This window comes from Aythya ferina (genome assembly GCF_964211825.1).
Source record: "Aythya ferina genome assembly, chromosome: 2".
NCBI classification, from domain to species: domain Eukaryota; kingdom Metazoa; phylum Chordata; class Aves; order Anseriformes; family Anatidae; genus Aythya; species Aythya ferina.
In genome coordinates, this window is record NC_140297.1 from 118,053,484 (window position 1) to 118,074,974 (window position 21,491).

Below are 21,491 nucleotides of genomic sequence, written 5' to 3' on the forward strand. Positions count from 1 at the left end.
TATGTTTTAGTCCGATGTACCTTGACAAAGACCAAAAAGGGATTAATGACTCAAATACAAGAATTGTTACTGCTTAGGTTAATGTCTTGGACAAGTATGAAAACTTTGATGAATTAGGAGTCTGCGAGACGTATCATAACTAGCACTTGCATGAATACTTGGCAGTCAAGAGCACAGTCCCCGCACTGGGCTTTTGAAAGGTTTTTCATCTGTGCCCAAGGGTACGTTACGTTACATCAGTGAGTGACCAGGATGACGATATGATCAGCCCTCAGACATCTAGTGTCTGGTACTGTTGGTAGTCTGTGATTTGACACAACCCGCAGTGGGTTACATAGCCTCTCAGGAATGCACTGGTGTTATTACTATTATGTGTCAGATTAATTTAAGTAGGCTATTTTATGATTTTGGAAAGTAATGCATCACAGCCCAACATATAAGGCCCAGCAAGCAAGCAGCCATGCAGGAACAGAAATCTGTGTGTTTGTTTAAGTACTACACAAAGCTGTGCTAGTATTTTATTTTTGTGTTGAGTGCATTCAATAAAGGAAGTGACTAAACATCACGACTAAGTATCTGTCCAGTGTAGTCAATTAGATGCCAGCTCTCCTACACATTACGGTTAACTGATTTCTGACTGTGGTGCAACATAAGGAAGGAATTTATCTGTTCAGAGTATACTGTGCACTAGCACAGGGCGTACAAAATGAGAGGATTGGAGGGGGGGAGTTAGGGTATTCTTTGGGTCTGGCAAAGCACAGCTCTGTATAATGATTTTCCTGATAACCTAACGTTTTAAGAGTGCCTTGTATTGGGTTAACAGAGCCTTATTGAAACTACCAAATCTTTTAGGATATTCTCCTTACCTTTTAAGATACTCTTCATATATTTACATTCTAGATGAATTGAAATTTCTTTCCATGAAGGTGGTTGTAATTGGAAACAAACCTACTGTATTTAGAGATTCATTTACTCAAACTTATTCTATTGTGTTTCTCATTCTGCTTTCTTTAACAGCTTTGGTGTGTAAACAAACAGTCTAACTGAAAATTTATTGAGAATAAATGATTAAAAATGTATAGTTCCAAATGCCACTGTATTTTCCTCGACCATAATTCTTACTGCTTCTGAGCTTACATAAAGAATTAAGCAACAGTTATGGTTCATTCTGGTGGGCTGCTGGCTCATCTGCCCAAATGGTCTAAAGCTTAGTGATACTCAGTTATCAGAAGTACTTAAGCTATGTGAAGTGCCCTATATTCTTCAGACATAGTAGAAAAAAATAAAAGTAGTATAGTCTTCTAGAAGTTCTGTTACTACTAGAGAGATTCTCTCTGAATTCAGTGGTTTGTGAAGCTTGTTTTTTTTTTTTTACTTCCTTTTATGACAAGTTTGTTTGGCAGGTGTGGAACACATTTTTGACTTAGGGAAGGAATATGTGATTGACCGATTTCCAAATCAAGTTGCTTACAGTAGCTTAAGTTTAAACATCTCTTCCTTAAGCTTCATTCTTTAAAATTTAAAAATAAAAATCCATCCTGTATTATTGAAATGTGTTGTTGAGAACAGTCAAAAACAGTAGTAGTAGTGTGGTTTAAATTTGCACATTTTTCCATGGCTGTGCTTCAGAATCAGAGTGTGTTTTTGTGTCTCCCCTTTTTGCCACATAGTTTTAGTTTTAATGTTCGTGGTATGGATGAAGCGCCGTGATAAGGAACGTCAGGCCAAGCAGCTCTTGATTGATCCAGAAGATGATGTGAGGGACAACATTTTGAAATACGATGAAGAAGGTGGTGGAGAAGAAGATCAGGTGAGAAATGATGAATGTTTTTTACGTATAGGTTCATGCTTCACTCTGCACTTTATTTTGTTTCCATTGACGGATTGTAATAAGTAGCTAATTTGCGCATTAAACATCAAAGACAAGTAGTATTTTAAAAGCATGACATAAAACATTTTTCTCATGTCATTTTTGGAGTTCCAGAAGTAGGAATTGCCTGTCTTTTGGGTAATATTGTAAAACTAGTGTATTGCCCACTTACACGCTGTAAAAGAGTCATGGTATTTTGGCCATATTCCAACTAAGGCAGTTATATTTAAATGACAATTAAAATTTCCTCAGATTGCAGTCTGTAAACCTTCTTCATTCTTTGTCAGGGATCCTTTTGTACAGAATCACTAGTGCAGAGTGTCTAATATAATAGTCTGTTCCATATGTGACTTTTCTTTAGTCCTGGGTGAATGCCTTTCTGTATGTATGGTAATGTTGGCTATTGACAGATTGGCTGATTTCAGCTTGGAAAGTATTTATGTTTCAAGTAGCTGTCACTGCACATCTGTGTCTATTCAAATACCTTTCCAGGCAGGTGCCATATGCATTTACTCTCGCATCACCTCTGTTTGAACCACTGTTGATATGTTGGAGAACTAGGCGTGATGTGTGTACGCTAAGAAAAACTTTTTTCCTCTCTCTCTGAGTTAGTGAATTTCCAAGCAGTGTGGTTTCTTTCCTTCAGAGGAGGTTTATTAAGTGTTTTATGAGCATGACAAATAGTAGATTTCTGCATGTTATTAGTGGTAAAAGTAAGTGTAACAATTACGAAGGGAACAGTGCATATAATACAGCCTAAGAAATTTTCCAGTAAAAAGCCTTGAAAAATTAAGTATAATTCTTCCACATAACCTGAGTCACATCCATCCAGTGCTTCAGTTTTCTGAAAAGTGTCTCCCTTCACTGATACACACATGTATAGCTTCTCTTTTCTCCTTTGTTTGTTTGTCTGAAATTGGTGTTCTCCTTACAACTTCCAGGCTTCCTGCATTTCCCCAGGTACTGTTCCTACTTCCTGGATTTTCTGCATAGTAAACTGCATTCTAAGTTTAACTGCAGTTTAACTGCATTCTAAGCAGTTAGCAAAGGAAACTTCAGCTTATGCAGTTTTTGAAAATCATTTATGTTAACAAATTAAAGGCAACCCTGTGAGACTGCGTGTATTCCAGTTGTTTGCATACGGTTTGAGTACAAGAACTGTACCCAGTTTGCGCATCTGTTCCTGCACAGAAGAGTTACAAGATGAAAAAGTATTAAGAAAATTCAGACCTGTGAGAACTAATTTTCCAGTTCACATCTCCAGCTCTTGTCCACACACAATTTCCTGGAGTATCTGCTTAGAAATTTTCATGTGGTTATGTTTTTAGTTATTGACCACACGGTCCTCAGGACAGAGTCAGCAGTTTTCAGAGCGTATACTGTTCATTAGGAAGATACAGGTTATGCTTTAAGAGAGCTGGGAGAAGTTGTGTTGCAGATCAGAAATCTTAAGACTTGTAGCAACAGCACAGAGAAGGGAAAAATACTTAATAGTTTAGAAATAGTGCTCAAGTCTCTCCTCCATCCATTGTGCACTGTGCTCCTCTGAAGTGAATGTGCTGTCTCCATGAGAGAATTAGTCAAGGGAACACAGCAGGAGATAACGTGTGAACGCAGTAAAGATTTAGCAGGGTATAAACCGTCCATAAATGCAGCCTTTCGCAGCTATGAATGAGCATAGTGCATGCAGGAAGAACTGTCAATGGGTGGAGAAGCAATAAAGTGGTAAAAAAATGGGAAATGAGAAGTATTTCCTCTCAAAATGAGTTGATGAAGTACCTAGACAAGAGGAAGTTTAAGGACTTCATAAAAATAGAAGGATTTTTAGCCACAAAACCCCTACTTGCTTTCTTTAGATAATTTTTAAAGCTGTTCTTGCAAATTATCATAGCTATCAGCCACATAGTTCAGGTACACTGGTCCCTATCCTGATCCATTGAGCAGTAGAATGTTAGTGTCTGAGGAGCTAAAAAAGCCTTTGTACACTCAAGCGTAAGAGATGTCACAGGAACAGAAAGTAAGAGTACCCACAAAATGTAGCACGCTTTTATAACCACTTATGTTTTAAGATAATTGTGTAGGCAAAAAATGGATAAGCTTCTCTCAAAGCTCAAAAATTAGGAGTTTATTCCTGTGGGTGAATAGAGAGCACAAACTTTTCATAGGCACCTAATTTTCTATCTACAGTAGATGATGGGCAATATATTCTTTTCAGGGAGCTGCTTTAACTTTATTTTGGTTTGACATTTTGCAATGTAAAATTTAGATTAATTTGGTTTTGCACATAATTTTATATGAAATTTAAGTACTAAGTATATTGTATATTAAACTGAGTGTATCAACAAGTTCCTTACAAGTAATAATCTCATTTTTTCTTAGCAAAATTGTGTACAAGGAAAGCTGTATGTAGAACACTGCAGACAGTAGGCATTGGCTATCAAGACCTTTGCATTTTTGTCAAAGTTAAAATATGTGTTAAAGTGTCAAAGCTAAGTGTTCCCAAAAAAGCATATAAGACTTACATCAAAATCTATTTTCAGAATGAGGCCTCATAGGGCTACTGTTCTATTAAAATCAAGAAAAATTGCTTCACGTCAACCTTGCATCCACAAGGCATCAGCAAATGACAGAGTAAAATGCTCTGTCAATATTAACTTTTTTTGGTGCGCTGTTCCCAAAACCATCAGCACTGATTGAACAAGCAGCTCTGGTGGAAGGCATTGCCTAGGGTGACTCAGGAGCACAGGGTCTTATCATGCAGCAAAACAAAAGGGTATGCTCAAAGCTTCTTGTGAGTCTTAGTGAAAGCAAAGAATATGTTAAGTTCTGATATTTTCATAATCTTTACCTCTTAAAATTCCTTTTACTGTTTATAACAAGCAAATTACTTAGACCTTTTCAAAATCACCTCCTTTTCTGAATGAATATTTGAAGATGATTATACATTACATAGTGTGGCTTCACCATCATCTTCTTTATGCCACATGTTTAGGTGACTGGAAGACAGTTTGTTAGGGCCCCAAGATCAGTGATAAACTTAAGACTCTCAGAATCATAAACCAAATTACTTTTAGACTTCTGGTTTTGCTTAGAGGGTTTTTTTTGTTTGTTTGTCTTGTTTGTTTTTGTTTTTTTTTTTAAGGAAGTTATACAGTTGGGTTTTTGAACTATCACGACAGACTGAGAAACTCCTAAAGCATGCTCAGCATGTACCTTTCAAACACTTTGTCCATGCAATCAGAACAGTGTATCCAGTAACAAATTTGATGAGTTCCAAATTCCAGCTTGTTCCTCTGAGTCGTAGCTGCTGTCAGAAGCAAAGTGGAATTCCTGCTTGCGTTTTTTGTGTGCTTTTTCTTTTTCGTTTTCCCTTAAGCTAGAATTCTGAAGAAATTCTGATACAAAGTTTGTCATAAAAGATCCACTTACTCTGTCTTTGAAAGTCTCATGTTAATCTGATCTGAGGCCTTCTTAGCCTGTTTTTCTCACTGACAAGCTGAATGGTTGTAAAGAAAATTGATGTTCTGGAATGATTCGTTGTCTTCCTCGAGCCTGGAATGATCTATGCAGTGTTATGCGATTTCCACTACAGTTGAGAAAAATGCTTTTAATTCCCTAAGCCAGAAAAGCTCTACAGCTGTCTGTCAGAACTGATGGTAGCCTACTCCCCACTGCACCGCTGCAGAGCAATGTCGAAAATAGTTGTTTTCTGGACTTCTTTCACCTAAAATTCTGTTTCTTGGAAATGTGGATTGAAAAATTGTCTCTGACAGCTGTATAGCACACATTCTGTTCCAGACAAGAACATTTTTTCCTGGTACCAGGAAAGATCACTTTTGTAACAGCTGAAAGGAGGTGGGAGGGGGGGCAGACCAGGGAGGAATGAGAGGGAGAAAAAATGCTTCAGAAAGTCTGTGATTCTTCCCAGGATTTTGTTTAATATTTTCCAGTTCTAACAATCTGGCTACCTGACTACTATAGGAGCTAGACTGTGAGTGGCTTTGAGTCATCACCACTCCACAGGAGTCAGTGGGACTGGTTTTCCTGTTGTTTGGGGGGAGGGTTTGTGTTTTTAATTCCATCCGAATGTTTAACCCAGCAATTTGGGGTGGGGGCATTGCAGTTTGCTATATTCTGAAATGGATAGATACATCAAGTGTAAGTACACCTTCAGAAGCTGGGAGTGACAGTCTTGATTATTAATGGGCCACACGATTTGGAGCCTGTAGTCGTTAGCAAACGGGAAGTGTGAGAGACGAACAACTTATATTCTCCCCCTGACACGATGTGCACTCTACTAGTGACACTATTGTCAGTTCAAAATACCAAAACCTTATGTTGTCTGAGTGTTAAAGCACTTAGCCCATGTCTGCTGCAGAGTTCACGAGGATAGCAGATCACAACCCATAAACATCACTAATTCATTTTACCACGTCTCAGGCCGTTTATGTGATTTACGTGGAGGCAGCTGGTGCTCAACTGGGGATGCTTACTGTTTATGTCAGCCTGATAACTCACATGCATTTTTCTTCCATTTAACTGTTTTTGTATATATCTTTTATAGTAAATTACAGAATGTGCTCCTCACATTTCCTTTAAGCCCATTTCTGTGGTGTTTCCTGAATTTTAGTAGTACTTGGTTATGCAAGTGGTCCTGTTGAAGCAAGTTGCCAGAGCAAGTGGTATGCCTTGAAACTGTTGCAGATCAGCTGTTCTGAACGGGTATTTTAATCCGACCATCACACCTCTTCAGTACAAGAGTTTCTAAAACAGTAATTTTACTATTATTCAAAGTATTTTTCTTAGTAAGAGCTCTGCTTGCTTCTTCCTAAATTGCCTTTCCTTACAGTCTGTTCAGACATGAGTCAATATTTTGCTTTTTGTCATGTTTTATTTCACCTTATATATAGAGAGAAATAAAATAGTAATAGTTATTTTAAAGATGATAATAGCATGAATACGTAATGGACTATTTTTATGTGTGAATGGATTAAATTCAAACAGGGATTGCTGACATGTAAAAAAGATAGTTTTGTTCTAGCATTTGTGAGTCATTAATAAAAACAAACTGAATAATCCATCGGATTTTGTTGGATTTTTGTTGGTAGGTGGTGCTAGTTTTTCCTTTTCTTATTGTAACTTTCTAGATTCTTGCATCTTACAATTACATTAGCTTTGTATGCTGGATCTTGCCACAACCTATTGTAAAAACGACAATATTTCTGAACTACTCAATCAATGTTATAAATCCATATGACTGTATTTTATTTTTACCATCCTGAGTGTTCAGATCATTTACACTCACTTCTTAACCTTTATTTTGCATTACAATAAGATTGGAAAATATTTTATGATAATGAAAGAAATAACTGTTGTTAAGATATCCCTAGGCATCTGCAATATTATAATTAGGAGGAAGTTATTTTGAGAATAGTGTTTGCTTAGTAAGACATTGAGTTTATTTTTTTTGAATGACTGACTCATGCAGTGCTCCTGTGGAGGAATTATTATCATTCCTTGGTGAATCTTTATCTCATCATAGGAAAAGAAATGTTTCCATAATGCCATTACAAAATTGTTTTTTATTTTATTTTATCCTACCTATAACCTGCGCCTGTTACTGTGTTTTATCTGCAGCTCAAGTTTAACTTCCACCTTCTTTATTATTAAAAAAGACAAGCGAGCTTCTTGGTTACCTTAAAAATGATTACCTTGTAATGCTCCAGATGTGTCTGTAATAAAAACAAATAGGAAAAGCATTACGGCAGAAAGTAATCAAAAAATGAATTGCAAATAAAGAACAACTGTTAGCGCAGGCATTTTAACCAGTCTTCCACTTGCAGTCTGCATCTAGTCAGACCTGTGTGCTTTGCCTTTCTGGAAGTCCTGTTATTTCAGCAGATGTAAGATTTAGGGGGTTTGGAGCATTTTGCAGAACTCAGGCAATATTGCCTTAGGACCACGTTTGGTGGTTTTGGAGTAGGATGGTTACATGTAGCAAGATTGTTTTTTACTTCCTTTTATTTGTTTTTAAAAGACCTTTAAAGGTGGAACACTTACCTATATAAAATACTGCCTCCCTTCTTCCTTCCACCCCAATTCTGTACTGGAGTAGACAGAAATTGTCTTTGCAACACAGAGGATAAGCAGAATGTGTGTTTTATCTGTTGGTACTTCAAGTCATAGTTTCCTCTGTTCCCCTAACACAATAATAAAATTGAGTTTATGCTAACGTATCATCCTGTAAAATGGATGCATGAAATGAAAACTTCTGATAATGTAAAGCAGCATTTTTACATGTGGTTAGACCACTACAGCTGTTTTTGTCCAGTGAATGTCACTCACAGCTGTCATAGTCAAAGTAAGTGAACCTAGTGACAATTAAATTGATGATTTCTTCCATGGGGATACGGGGATGGATATGATGTCTTGGGAGGGGGATCAATCCCATATATGCATAAAAAAATATGGTTTTATTAAATTTGAATCTGTTGTTTGGAATTCTTCTTTAAGTTTCAGTGAGTATTCATATTGAGCAGGTCTAGTTAGCATAATACACTTTAAGCTTTTGCCATAAACTTCTAAAATTTAAACATAATCGAAACAGCTAATCCAGGAAGGAGGGGAAAAAAAAAAAAGTTAACTAGAAACTTATGACTAATTCAATTTCCTGGATAATCTCTCTTTTTTTTTTTTTTTTTTCCCCTCTTCTCTTTCCAGAGATTGTAGACTCTGGTAACAGTCAGGAAGTGAGGTACTTCTTTTAAGGTATCTCTCTCCTACGGCCATAGCTGATGACTGCTGCATGAGGGATTATTACTCAAGCATTGTTAAATGAATAGCTGCCTTGCACAAGAGGAAGTTGTTTAAGGAGAACGACTTTGAAGACTGCATTTTCTTTTTCTTTGTAAATCAGTGATTACCGGGAATATAAAATTAGATTTTCAATTGCATTTTCTTCTATTCTGGACATTTCTTCTGTTCAAGTTGAAATACTTGGACTATGCTTCCAGTTACTGTGTAAAGGTTTTAAAGAAAAGCTTTTAGAAGTTTTGGACCCTTCTGTCTACACATCTGGTAAGGTTGTTAGTCTGTAGGGTTTAGCTAGCTGGTTTTGATATTTAGTACTGTCTCTTGTCTGCCTTGGATCTCACATTTCAGGAATACAAGATCAGAGCTAGTAATGGTATAAGTCTCTGCTTAAAGCTGTCTAAACTAAGTGAATTGTTAATAAGGTCAGTATTTATAATTGGGCTGGTTTTGGGGTAGGGGAGATTTGAGAGATTAATTATATTGATGCATATTGATATATAGATAGATATTGATTGATATATATTATATAATTTTATCAGTAAATTTCATCAGAAGTTGTAACTTCTGATAAAATGCTCTTTTAGCACATCTTGATGTTAGTTCCTTTCTATAAACCAAAAGCAAATCAAAACAAGAAGGTTTTCTGCTTCAGTACAGATGATGGGATTTATTTCAGCAAGAAGTAAAATAGTGATGCCAGAGATGGACAGGTTTTAGCTATGTTCCAACAGAGAGAATCTAGTATTAGCTGCTTCTTTCCATCAACAAACTGAGCTTATCCAGAAGTTTGAAGAAAAAAAAATCAAACCCTCTGAATGAATTTGCTCAAATTCAAACTGAAGGAAGGGAAAGATATTCTAAAATTAATGAAGTTAGGGCTAAACAACAGAAGCAAGTAAATAAATGCCTTTGACAAAAGTTGGCAGCCATATGAACTGGATGCTGTCAGACTTTGCTCAGGTATGTTTCCAACAGAGGGCCTAGTCTTCTTCCTCAGTCCCTCAACGGATTTAAATGATGAGCAGGTTGTATGGAAGAAGGCAGGAGCTAAGACAAAACAGTGTTGACTTGTGATCTTGAAATAAGAGTAGAAATAATGACCCATTGCTCCAGGCTAGCTGTCCCAACTTAACCCACCATGTTTTGTTTTCTCTCTGATACAGCACAGTTTTCCTTTAAGCTGTCACTTCTGCAGTTAACTATGTTAAACTCAGCTTGAGACAAACCTGAAAGTCTGTTCAGGAGCTTTAGAAAATACAGGAAAAGTTTTCCTATTTATCTAGCAGTGAATGCAACATTGAGCAAAGAAATGGAATTTCAGCAGTCCTAAATAGCTTACGCCCTGGCTCTTTTGAAACATATTTCTTTCTTTTTCTTTGCAGTAATTGAGTAGAGTTGACTTCAGACAGAATGTTGAAACAGCTGGAGACATTGCACGATGCTGTGTTTGTACAGCATTAAGCCAGTTTGGGGAGATGGTGGATGACTTGCCATACCTGACTGATGTACAGTTGGTATTGATTTTAATGATACAAGAGAATTGAGAGTCTGTCGTAATAAGCAGAATGGATCTTTTCTTCCTGTCCAGACACTAATAGACCTGCAGAATAAATTTCCTCTGATAGAAGTCTGGAAGGCAGTGCCATAAATTACCCTAGAAAGGAAATCCAAAGTGGGAGTCCACATAAGGAGACATTCTGCACCACTGTTGCCTTGAGGATGGCAATCTTTGCTGTCTTTGTAGCTATAAAGCCTGGAGATGTCTCAAACTGCATATATACAGGAGAATGGCCTTAGATGTGGAAGGTTCTGTCAGATTTGTTTAGTACTGTTTAGAAACTTGTTTAGTTTCTGTATGACCACTAATCAGAGAGAGAGCTGTTTGCATACTGGAATGGGTGAAAAAGAAAACATCTTATCATTATAAAACTGAAATGACCAGAGGCTCTCCTGGGTTTAATGTATTTTTCTTTGACCATACCTGTTTAAATTCATCCATATAAAAATGCCTAGTATTAAAAAAATAAAAAATAAAAAAAAATCAATCAATTATCCCCATTCGTGTTTTGGACCTTTATCTTTAGGGAGGATATGAAAAGCACTCGCTATGTATTTATAAATTCTAAAAAGTACATTCTTCTCTGTTTGATAGTATTTTCTGATAGTGTGTTTCTAAACTGTTTTGATTTATTTTACATAATAAAAAGGGAAAAGGTAAGGAGTTCTGTTTACTTTTCTCCAATCCATACTGCTTCATGGAAATCACTTACCCTGTTTGGTGCATGACGAACTGAAGGGTTGAAGTTGCAGTTCTGCCCCAAGGAATTTGTAATTTAATTAAAATATATAAAGCTGTTTTCTCAGATCTCAGTGAAGTTGTTCCACCTTTTTGAATATATATGTGTGTGCAGTCAGCTGAGGACCTGAGTAACAAATTAGAAGTTGTAGTGATTTAATCGTTAAAGTGCACCCAACAAGCTACCCTTCACTGCTGTCAACAGACCTCTCCTCCTTTTGAAAAGTCTGGTTTTGGGGGTCATGGTAGGTAATACTCTCAAAAGGACCTACATCCCATGAAGCGACAGCAGAAGCATGTACTTGCATTTCTTCCTTAGGAGTCACTTAGGAACCAATAAAAACGTAATTCTCTGCACAGACAGTTTCCAGCAAAATGAGATTACAAATACGATTTTTACCAGGAAATCACTGATGAAAAATAGAAACTGAAGACAGGATAGCTTATTTAGAGTGCCCCTCAACTGCTTGGGTTATATGTGGGGCAAGGTGTCAGGCATACAGTTGAGCTGGCATGAGCCCCAGTCTACTGGGTAGCTCGTGGATGGCTTTAGTTTAAGCCTTTGAGCCGAGTTCCTTGTTCGGCATTTTTACCGGTGCCTTGTGCAAAAGCGTCTTTGATCGTGACTACCTTCTAGACATGACAACAGTGAGGTGAATTACAATGCTGAAGTGCATCACACTGTGCAAAAAGTATTCAGACATACCTATCTTAAACGCATAAACATTCTAATTAAAAATTTTATATACATACATATTGCTTATTGAAATTCATACTGCTATGCTAGCTTCATCAGTCTGCCAGAGTCTGAAACTGCAGCATCAAGTACTTAACGAACAGATCCACAAGTAATCTGTAGAAAATGCTTAGAATTAAGACCAAATCTGAGGAGCTTTGTACTTCTTATGACATTTTTCCCCCTTTGGCTTTCATATTATGGAAGCCACATGAAATCAGCAAGGAGTCTTAAACTCATTCTTTGAATGTATTACAAAAACGCTTCAGAGCAGTGCGCTTGCATCTTTCTCAGAATAAGAATGTCTGGCATTTATTTGCTTAGAAAAATAAGAGTTGGATTTGGCATCTTTGCTCTGTGCAGTAAATCAGCATTACTAGGCAAAGTGTTTAGTCTCTTAATAGTACTACTCAAATCCTTCCTTCTCAATGGAAAATTTATGAGAAGCTCTACAAATCTGATGGAATAGAATCAAAACAGTAGGTTCAGGGAGTATAAATCAAATAACATCCTGTTGGTATGCAAATAACAATGTTTTAGACTTACTCTCAGTGTTACAATCCTGAAAATAGAACTTGTGGTGAAATGATTCCTTGTATTTTCTTTTTTTTCTTTTTTTTTTTTTTTCATGTTTCCCCTGACAGATATTGTTCAAAATTCTCCTAATGTACTCTCTTTGCTTCATATTTTGCAGGATTATGACTTGAGCCAGCTCCAACAGCCTGACACTGTGGAACCAGATGCCATCAAACCTGTTGGAATCAGACGTCTTGATGAAAGGCCAATCCATGCAGAACCTCAGTATCCAGTCAGATCAGCTGCTCCTCATCCTGGGGACATTGGGGACTTCATTAATGAGGTAAAGGAAAGAAAGGGTTTACTCCTAAGATAAGATAAGCTTTTATATTTTGTTAATTGTGCTCTGCACGAGTAGCTGTTATGTTTGAACATGATAACTTTTTAAAACTTACTTAAACAATTAAAATTGTCTTGCTAGATTTAAGTAAATATGTTCTTTTGAAGTGTGGGCAAATTTAATTAACTCATTCAAACAGAAAGAGAAGATACATCAATTAACTTCTGTATATTTGTATTAATTACATTCATAATACGTTATCAGCTGCAACCACAGTATCTCCAAGCAGGATTATTCTGTGGGTTCCGAGTAATAAATAGACTAACAAAATTATAGTTTAGCCTAAATTCATTTATTAATTCAGAGTAATTTAATAATGGAGGAAGTTCATACTCATTTTCCTTGTACATTACCCTTTGAATCTAGATTAACAGTGGAAGTTCTGTACCTTCAATAAGACCAAAAGAATTCGATCAGATACGATTAGTGAGCAGGGCAGCTAAATTAAATGTTATGTAAGTGTTTTTAATACTTGTCACAGAGCTTTAAAAGTCTCTGTGTTACCTTTGATTCTTCAAATTAATAAAGATAAATGTTAGATTCAGATTATACAGATTGCTCACAGTTGTAAAAGAAATGCTACTACAAATATTTGTTTCATTATTTTAATTACTGGTCATTCTTAAATCATTGGTTTTGTGAAACTTGAGATAGTAGAGTTCATTTCTTGTTCTCATTAATTGCAGGAAAACAAATATTTAGATTATTTTTAAGTTGTAAATTATCGTTTAATAATTCTGTATTCTGTAGATGAGTAGTAGTAGTTAATTATGCTAATTTTCACGTATCTTCTTCGGCAGTTACAGCTGGGCAAGTATTGTAGAGAACTGTTTTTGCAAACATGTTTATTCTTGTTTGTGTTAAAGAAAAATCAGGCTAATACACTTTCTTCTGTGTTAGCAAAGCTGCAGAAAATTGAGTTTGCTCCTAATAAGGTATACAGCGAAGCAATTTTAAAGTATCTACAGGGAGATAACCAGCAGAAAGCTATTCCAGTTAAATGTGTTTTTAAAAGTATCCGGGTTTGTGGAAGACTTGTATTAGAAAGAAGTGGCTCAACAAAGAGGATTTTGCATGCCTTTTACTTCTAAATACAACAATTATTATTGGCTTCTGGAAAACAGTGGACACATGGGAGAATAAGAAACCTCAGTTGCTGACCAAGACAATGTACACACCAGAACTTCCTTGTGCCTATCTTCTTCCAGATGATCGTTTTCCCATCCTATACTTACATGAGTGTGACCAGGCAAGTAGGGGGGAAGAACACTAACCTCAATATCCCAAAGAACACACCTCAATATCTTGATTTTCCTTTTCCATGCAGCAGAGTTCACTCTTACAGAGCCTAGACAAGGAATGAGAGTAATTCTGGAAAGCCAGAAAAGGGGCAGAGGTTTGTCCAACCTCCTGTGACTTATAAATTACTCAGCAAACTTTTCTTGCAATGCTGCTTCTCAGTATGTTGTCAGTTCTGAAGAATCTAGCATCAATGTGTACATGGAGATGTAGAAACAGTAGGTGCTGTCCTGATTTAACTCAGTATGATTATAATCACAGTACTGACAAGCTGAGAATCATTTTCTTACGTTCTTCTTTTGTATTAGGTCAATACCTTTCTTTGTGTTTCCTTTTGCCCATCACCTAAAAGAGAAGGCTTCTTCGAGCTACTCTTATATAATAAAATAACGTAAATAATATCATTGACTCTAAAATAAAATTAACCCTATAATTATATATAAAATTAAAGAAAGCATGGCAATTTTCTTATCTTCAAGTTAGCTGTGAGTTAATTATATCCTCTGATTGAAAGGAACTATCTGAGGCATATTCTATGTTTCAACCATTATATATTTAGCTTATGTATATCATAAGGTATTTCTTTCTTAGGATTTCAGTTTCATTTTACTATGGGGCATTCCACCTAACTCACTCTGAAGCAGACAGTTGCAGCCAAGGTTTCTTCATGCTCAGTTTTGCCAGAAGCCCCAGCAAAATTAAGATTTTATTTCCTCACAACAGTTTTATCTTAATTTGTGTTATATTAAAATTTCCTGTGGCAAATGTGATTCTAAGAAGTCTATTGGGAGAAAAAAAAATATGGCATTTTACTATAGTAGTTACTATTACAATTAACATTCCAAATTACCAGTGTCTGGAGCATAAACATTCAGGCTGCACAGGTTTTCAACCTCCCTTCAGACAATTCCACCTGCAGCTCATTGTCAGCAACCCTTGCAAGATATACCCAACTTGGTAATTCAGTAGGGAAAAAAACAAAACAAACCAAAAAAAGGTAATTCTTCTGTTTTACATAGAGTAAATTAAAGAAATACCTTTGGTAAAACCTGTGCCAGACATTTTTTAGGACAGCTCAGACAGAAGTTGTGCCAAGCTATGAAAACAAAATAGCAAGATAAGAAAGGGCAAGTTCATTACCTCTGCATCCAAATTTAACATGATTAGGCAAAAAGCTTACTTCTTCTGTAACTACCAGTCGCGCCATAATTTTTTCCTTGGTCAGCCATAACCCATACCATGTGCAAAACTAGCCCAGTTGCTAACTGAACAGAGAGAGGCTTCCTTTCAGTTGCCAGTACCTCGGTAACGAAGTCTGCATTTGCCCCATTGGCTTGAAAAGATTACAAGGCTTTGTGGAGATCAGTCCAGTCTTTTGGAGGACTTGGCTCTGTTCCCAGAGTAGCTGATCAGTCTGATCCTTTGGGATGCTGGCCCACGTGTGGGAATTAATTTAGTCTGTTGAATGCTATGCTCACCAGTAACTCAGACACAGAGCTAGTATTGTTCAGATTGGCCACTGAATTACTCCAGCTTCTGACAAAAAAGAACCATAGTCATTCATTTCAGATGCTAGAGGGTTTAGCTACCATCACCTGAGAAAGCATGGGGTGTTTTTTTCCTCTTACTTCTATTACACAGTCATAGAAACAAAATGGGAAAAAGACCTAGTGAGTCATTTTGTTTCTTTCCCTTCGGAAGTACTTAATTTGTTTTTGTAGTATATTACTTTCTAGCTGTCATCAGTTGTATTAAATCTACTTAACTCAATGAGAAGTATGTAAGTATAAGTATTTTGTAGTGTTCTAATGACTTCTCAGTTGAAAAACAAGTTACAAGTATGATAAAACTTTGAATTATTTTTATAACACTTATAAAGTTAAGATAACACATACAGAGCTATGAAATTTCCAAAATAAGAACGTTCCAAAGGTGCCTTTATAATCAAAATATGTTTTGCAGGCATAAGCTAAATGACCTCGGGGACTTTCTTGTTTTGTCTATTTCAATGGATAGATGAATCTCTAATTTAAGGGGGGAGGGAAAAACCTTCTTTTCTTCCAGTTCAGTGTACAAACAAGTCAGGGAAATAAGTCATGTGTTATTAAGAATCCTCTGTAGACTTTTTTTTCCATTTTGAGCTTTTTAAAACATAACCTACAGAGTGTAGAGCATAATTAATGCTTAGAAGAGTCGGGATTTGCAGGACAGTATCAATCAGACCTGTTTGCAGAAGCTTTGTTAAACCTGTTTTCAAAAACCACCTATGCTGTCCTTAGAAATCTTAAACAAATTATGTTGTGGTGGAGAGTTTGTGGCTAAGAATATATTTATAATCAATAGAGGACATAGCCTGAGGTAAATTAAATTTAAATTACAAACTAAAGGTCTCATCCCATGAGGACATGGAGGACCCTCAATTCATTCTTAGTAAATGGTTATTGATACAGTGCACCTCTAAGCAGAGTAAAAGTCGCTGTATGTTTTCCGTTTTCTCTTGTCAAGTGAAAAACATATTGAATCAGTCTTTCATATTTCCTGGTAAGGCTCTATTCTTCTATTCTCATCAAAAGTTAGTTGAACCCGATTAAGTAGTAGGATTAATGAAAATAGAAGTGCTAGATCTCTGATTTTGTAAAGTTTCATGTTAGTTTGAGATTTTGTGGGTTCTTTTTTCCCTTGATTTGAGACAAATTAAGAATGCTGCACATACCAAGCAAGCATAATTTAAGGTTACCATTGTTCCTCAGTCAAGACACTGCTGTAGTCTTTCCTATTCCTCTGCAAAATGTGTAAAGGAGGAAGAGGAAAAAGTGAGGTTGCTACTCAGTCTGTTCTAGGTCTCAAGCTCTCCTTTGTATTGTCACGGCATTACTGGTTTTCACATCAGCTGTTCTTGTGTCTGCTTTTGTGCATTGCAAGTATAACAAATGCAAAGAAATGTGACTTGATCCTCCTGAAAGATGGAGAACTAAGCATGTGTCTCAGCAATTCAGCTGTTGAATAATCTGCTCTTTATAATAAAAGTTTTGGGTTTTCAGATCCGGAACTTGTATTCTAAATAAATACAAGAAATCCACTGTTCTGAGATTCTTGAGCACATCTGGGAAAGACTGAGGGATTTTTTTTTTTGAGAAGTGGTTGACAATGCCATTTCAGTGAAATGAGAAGTTCTTGGCAACCATTTTTTTCCTTCTCAGTCGTGCCAATACAGCACGTTGTGGTACCACCTGTTGAAAGAGAAGCAGAAAGGTGGCAATACTGAAACCACAAGGAGCTTCATAAGCCGATTTCATTGCCTAAGCTAACATTGAGCATCTCCAGCTTCAGACATGCTGTAGAACCCAGCAGTGGCGCAAAGCAGTGCACTGAGTAGGTTCAGAGAGTATGCTTAGCAGAGAGGAATGTAAAAAAACACCACTACGGTATTCCTTCACTATCTTACCGTGAAACTTCCCATACAAATATGGCAGAGAACTTGGTTGTCTTTTGAAGAGTTATTAAGACTAAGTTCAGTTGTTATACTGTGAGTCTGAGGAATTTTTGGCCAAAAGATAGGGGCAACTATCATTGTAACTTGGGCTGTGGAGTTGAGTCAGTACTTCCATAGCACGGCCCATAGCTCTCTGAATAAAATGGGTTACACAGTAAGAGCAACCTTTGAAACAGTGCATTTGTCAGTGGGGTACTATCTCGTAAGTCAGTAGCTCAAAACCAGTTTTAATTTTAAATGCTATCATAATCCTGGCAGCAAAGCCAACATTCCCTGTGGAAAGAAAAGGCAGAAGGATGTTGCCTACCTTCTCAGTGTGGATGGCTGACAGGCATGAGAATTTCTGCAGTCACATAGGAAAATACTTTGTTCACTGATTTTAATAAATTAGAATCCAATGTTTGGCTGGCTGTTCCTAGGCAGAATATCAGGGAAATAACATTTCCTCTCCAAACCACCTTTGTAAATGACTTTTCACACACAGACTCCTGAGATTCATACTGCAGCACTCCTTAAGCTCAAGTTTATTCTCCTTCCCTGTCACCTGTGTTCGAAAAGCATGGGACTCCATCACCCCAACCAAGCTAACGGGAAGGTACAAATATTGCAAGGCCAGCTAGTGCCTGAGAAGTTTAGTTGCATTTCTGCTTCAGCAGCAGAAACGGAGAGAAAGCCTTAGAACTATTTCAAGCTTTGAAGCTGAACAGGGGAAGAATGCTTGCTTGCTGTTGCATTTTAGGAATCTTGAATTATTTGTCCATACTGTGGCCATCACGATGGAAAAAATCCAAAGAGAAAGATAATGAGTATCGTGAATTACGTTTATCAGATAATTCAAAATTATCCTTCTTGTGCAGGCTATTGATAGCCTGCTTGATGTTGTTATATGTGTGAAATGATCATTTTAAGTCCAAAGTATGTTCTTGAATGGAGGTCGCTAGCTTGATAAATATGCTGGGCCTTTCCAGCACTGATTTGCAAAATTAGTACATTTTTCACGCTTCTAAATTATTTTAGGTGATAGAAATCAGGATTCTCTTATTAATACTATATGCTTTAATTAATGGTATTATTTTAGCATATATCTAGGAAGAAAAACAGCTATTTCCATTACATCACTTTCAGACTAAACAGTTCGTGATTGAGAGAAAAACATCCTTTTGTATAATGAAAATGTTAAATAATTAAAAGGATGCGCATTAATCCTTCAAAAAATGAATATAAGAATGTGTTTCTTTAAAGAAATAGACAACCATTAAAAATTGAAAAGAAAATTGGCACAAATAGCACTGGTTAAAATTATTTTAACAGTGAGCAACATAGAGTCTTATCTAAGTCTTCAAGAATTTTGGCAGTCATACTATTCCTCATTGGTGTCTGCCAGAGTAGATCATCTTGAAAGTGCAGAAGATCTTGAAGAATCATTGCTAATCCTGTGGAAGAAACTGTGACGTTGAAAAATCCAAAACACAAGAGAGCTTGCTTTCACTTTTAACTTCAGGCTGCAGCCCATTATATTCAACTTGTAACTTCCCAGAATAAATGTCTCTTGCCACAGAGCAATTGCTGCATATACTAAAATTAAATTTATTGTTTAGGTTTGCACCTATGTAAGAAAACAGGGAAAAGTATCTTCTTTAGAAGAAGTGTCATTCTTTCCCTACTTGTCCCTTGTTAATTTATTTTGGTTTTAGTTTAGGTTATTCAGCCATAGAGAGTAGAAGTTTAAAATTACTGAAGACCCAGTATTTGTGCGTTGATAACATGACTGCTTTGAAACAAAGAAACAGAAATGGTTTTAGTGATGTATTTGGCTTTGATGTCTTTTCTTGTGTGTGTTTTATGAAGAGCAGATAGAATCTTATGGGTGGCAAAACACATACGGCTTAAGCCAACATATTGTATCTTTTTCACACAGCAGTCTACAGAGGTACATTAATTTTGCAGAACTGACTAAATATGGCTTTTGGCACACACAGATGGACCTGCAGGCCAGCGATGTCAGTGGATATGTTATTGGCCATGTGAGATGGCTGTTAAAGCAAATCTTTGCAAACATGCATATTTTTCCTATCCCATCTGTCTGTTTAACCAGTCCCATATTGCTCATGCCTCAGGTTGTGAGCTGTGTAGCTCTGAAAGTGTATATTTATTAGCATTGTTCCTTGTGTAGTAATGTTCTCTTACAGTTTTGTTAGAGCTGCATGTACAGTTACATTCAAAATGTCCAGTGCTTAATGCTGGAAACCCGTCAGTGAATCCTGTTCTGCTTGACATGAACCACAGACAAACAAGAACTTGGTTTTCTCAGGCGGTGGTTGGTAGATAACTGCACTGCGATGTTCCAGTTACTTGCTGCCTCTCTCTGATACAGAACTTACTTCTTTCTTTTCTCCCTTTCATGATTACAGGGACTTAAAGCAGCCGACAATGACCCTACAGCCCCACCATATGACTCCCTCTTAGTCTTTGACTACGAAGGAAGTGGCTCCACTGCTGGATCCTTGAGCTCTCTTAACTCCTCAAGTAGTGGTGGTGAGCAAGACTATGACTACCTAAATGACTGGGGCCCACGTTTCAAGAAACTTGCTGATATGTACGGTGGAGGTGATGACTGAACTTCAAAGTGAACTTTGTTTTTGGACAAGTACAAACATTTCAACTGATATTCCCCAAAAGCATACAGAAGCTAGGCTTTAACTTTGTAGTCTACTAGCACAAGTGCTTGCTGAAGGCTTTGGCATAGGCTGCAAACCAATTTGGGCTCCGTGGAATATCAGTGATCCAATGCTGTTTGGAAAAAAATATTGAGCTCAGTTACACTTGAATTTTACAGTACAGAAGCACTGGGATTTTATGTGCCTTTTTGTACCTTTTTCAGATCGGAATTAGTTTTATGTTTAAGGCTTTAATGGTACTGATTTATGAAATGATGCATTAAAGAGACAAAATATGTTGGGGTGGGGAGGAGTAAGGTGAATCACAATATGCTTCAACATGCTTTTGTTACATCGCATTGCTTTTATTAAAATAAGGAGATTAAAACTTAAAAAAAAAATCCTCGTGGAACAATTTTATTATTTGGGAGAGAAGACCATGAGGTGGAACAATGTACATTACTTCTAGTTTTAGATGTTAGGGGATTTTTTTCACTAAAATTCTAAAACTTAATGCAGCTGGTTGCAAATAAAGGGAGTTTTCATATCACCAGTTTGTAGCAGAATTGATTTTTTTTTTCCTTACGCTAGAATGTTAGACACATTTCGGTCTTAATCCATGTACACTCTTTTCTTTTTTTTTTTTTTTTTTAATTTCTAGTACTTTTTCCCACTTCACTGTAAAAATGGTATGTGTACATAATGTTTTATTGGCATAGTCTGTGGAGAAGTGCAGAAACTTCAGAACATGTGTATGTATTATTTGGACTATGGATTCAGGTTTTTGCATGTTTATATCTTTCGTTATGGATAAAGTATTTACAAAACAAGTTGAAAACAAGTGACATTGATTCAATTGTTGAACTGTAGTTAGAGTACTCAATATTTTTTTTATTTTTATTTTTATTATTTTTTTTGTTTGTTTGGGGAGGGAGAAAAGTTCTTAGCACAAAAGTTTTACATAATTTGTACCAAAAAAGGGGGGAGGGGAGTTGGCCTAATACTGGTGGCACGAGTAAATATACAGTATGTTTTGGGGGTGGGGAGGGAAGGGGGAAGGAGCTTTCAAACTGGAGAGACTTCTGAGAACAGCTTTGCCTCTGTATTGTGTACCAGAATATGAATGATACACCTCTGACCCCAACGTTCTGAATAAAATGCTAATTTTGGATCTGGTGCTTGGTTTGGCTTTTTTTTTTTTTTTTTTTTTTTTTCCCCTACCTGGGCAGCCCTGACTATAGTAAATAAAACATACACAAAGCACATTTGAATTGTGTGAGATGTGCATTTCTTTAGCATGTAATACTGCTGGACTACAAATAAGCTGCATATAGGAGAAAGTTTTGCACAAAATTGGAAGGCAGGTTCTCAGATGAAGCCAAGTGATCTGTGCCATTTCTGGTAATTCAAA

General features: G+C 36.6%; 1 protein-coding gene across 1 annotated transcript in view; it reads left to right on the forward strand.

Annotated features, from left to right (window-relative positions):
- Positions 1 to 21,251, forward strand: part of CDH2 (cadherin 2) — a 119,245-nt gene extending 97,994 nt beyond the window's left edge. The window contains exons 14-16 of the mRNA XM_084510346.1: positions 1,671 to 1,810; positions 12,410 to 12,574; positions 19,835 to 21,251. Coding sequence (XP_084366472.1) covers positions 1,671 to 1,810; positions 12,410 to 12,574; positions 19,835 to 20,041 — 512 coding nt within the window. The 3' untranslated portion in view covers positions 20,042 to 21,251. The remainder of the gene's footprint in view (positions 1 to 1,670; positions 1,811 to 12,409; positions 12,575 to 19,834) is intronic.
- Positions 21,252 to 21,491: the final 240 nt, after the last annotated feature.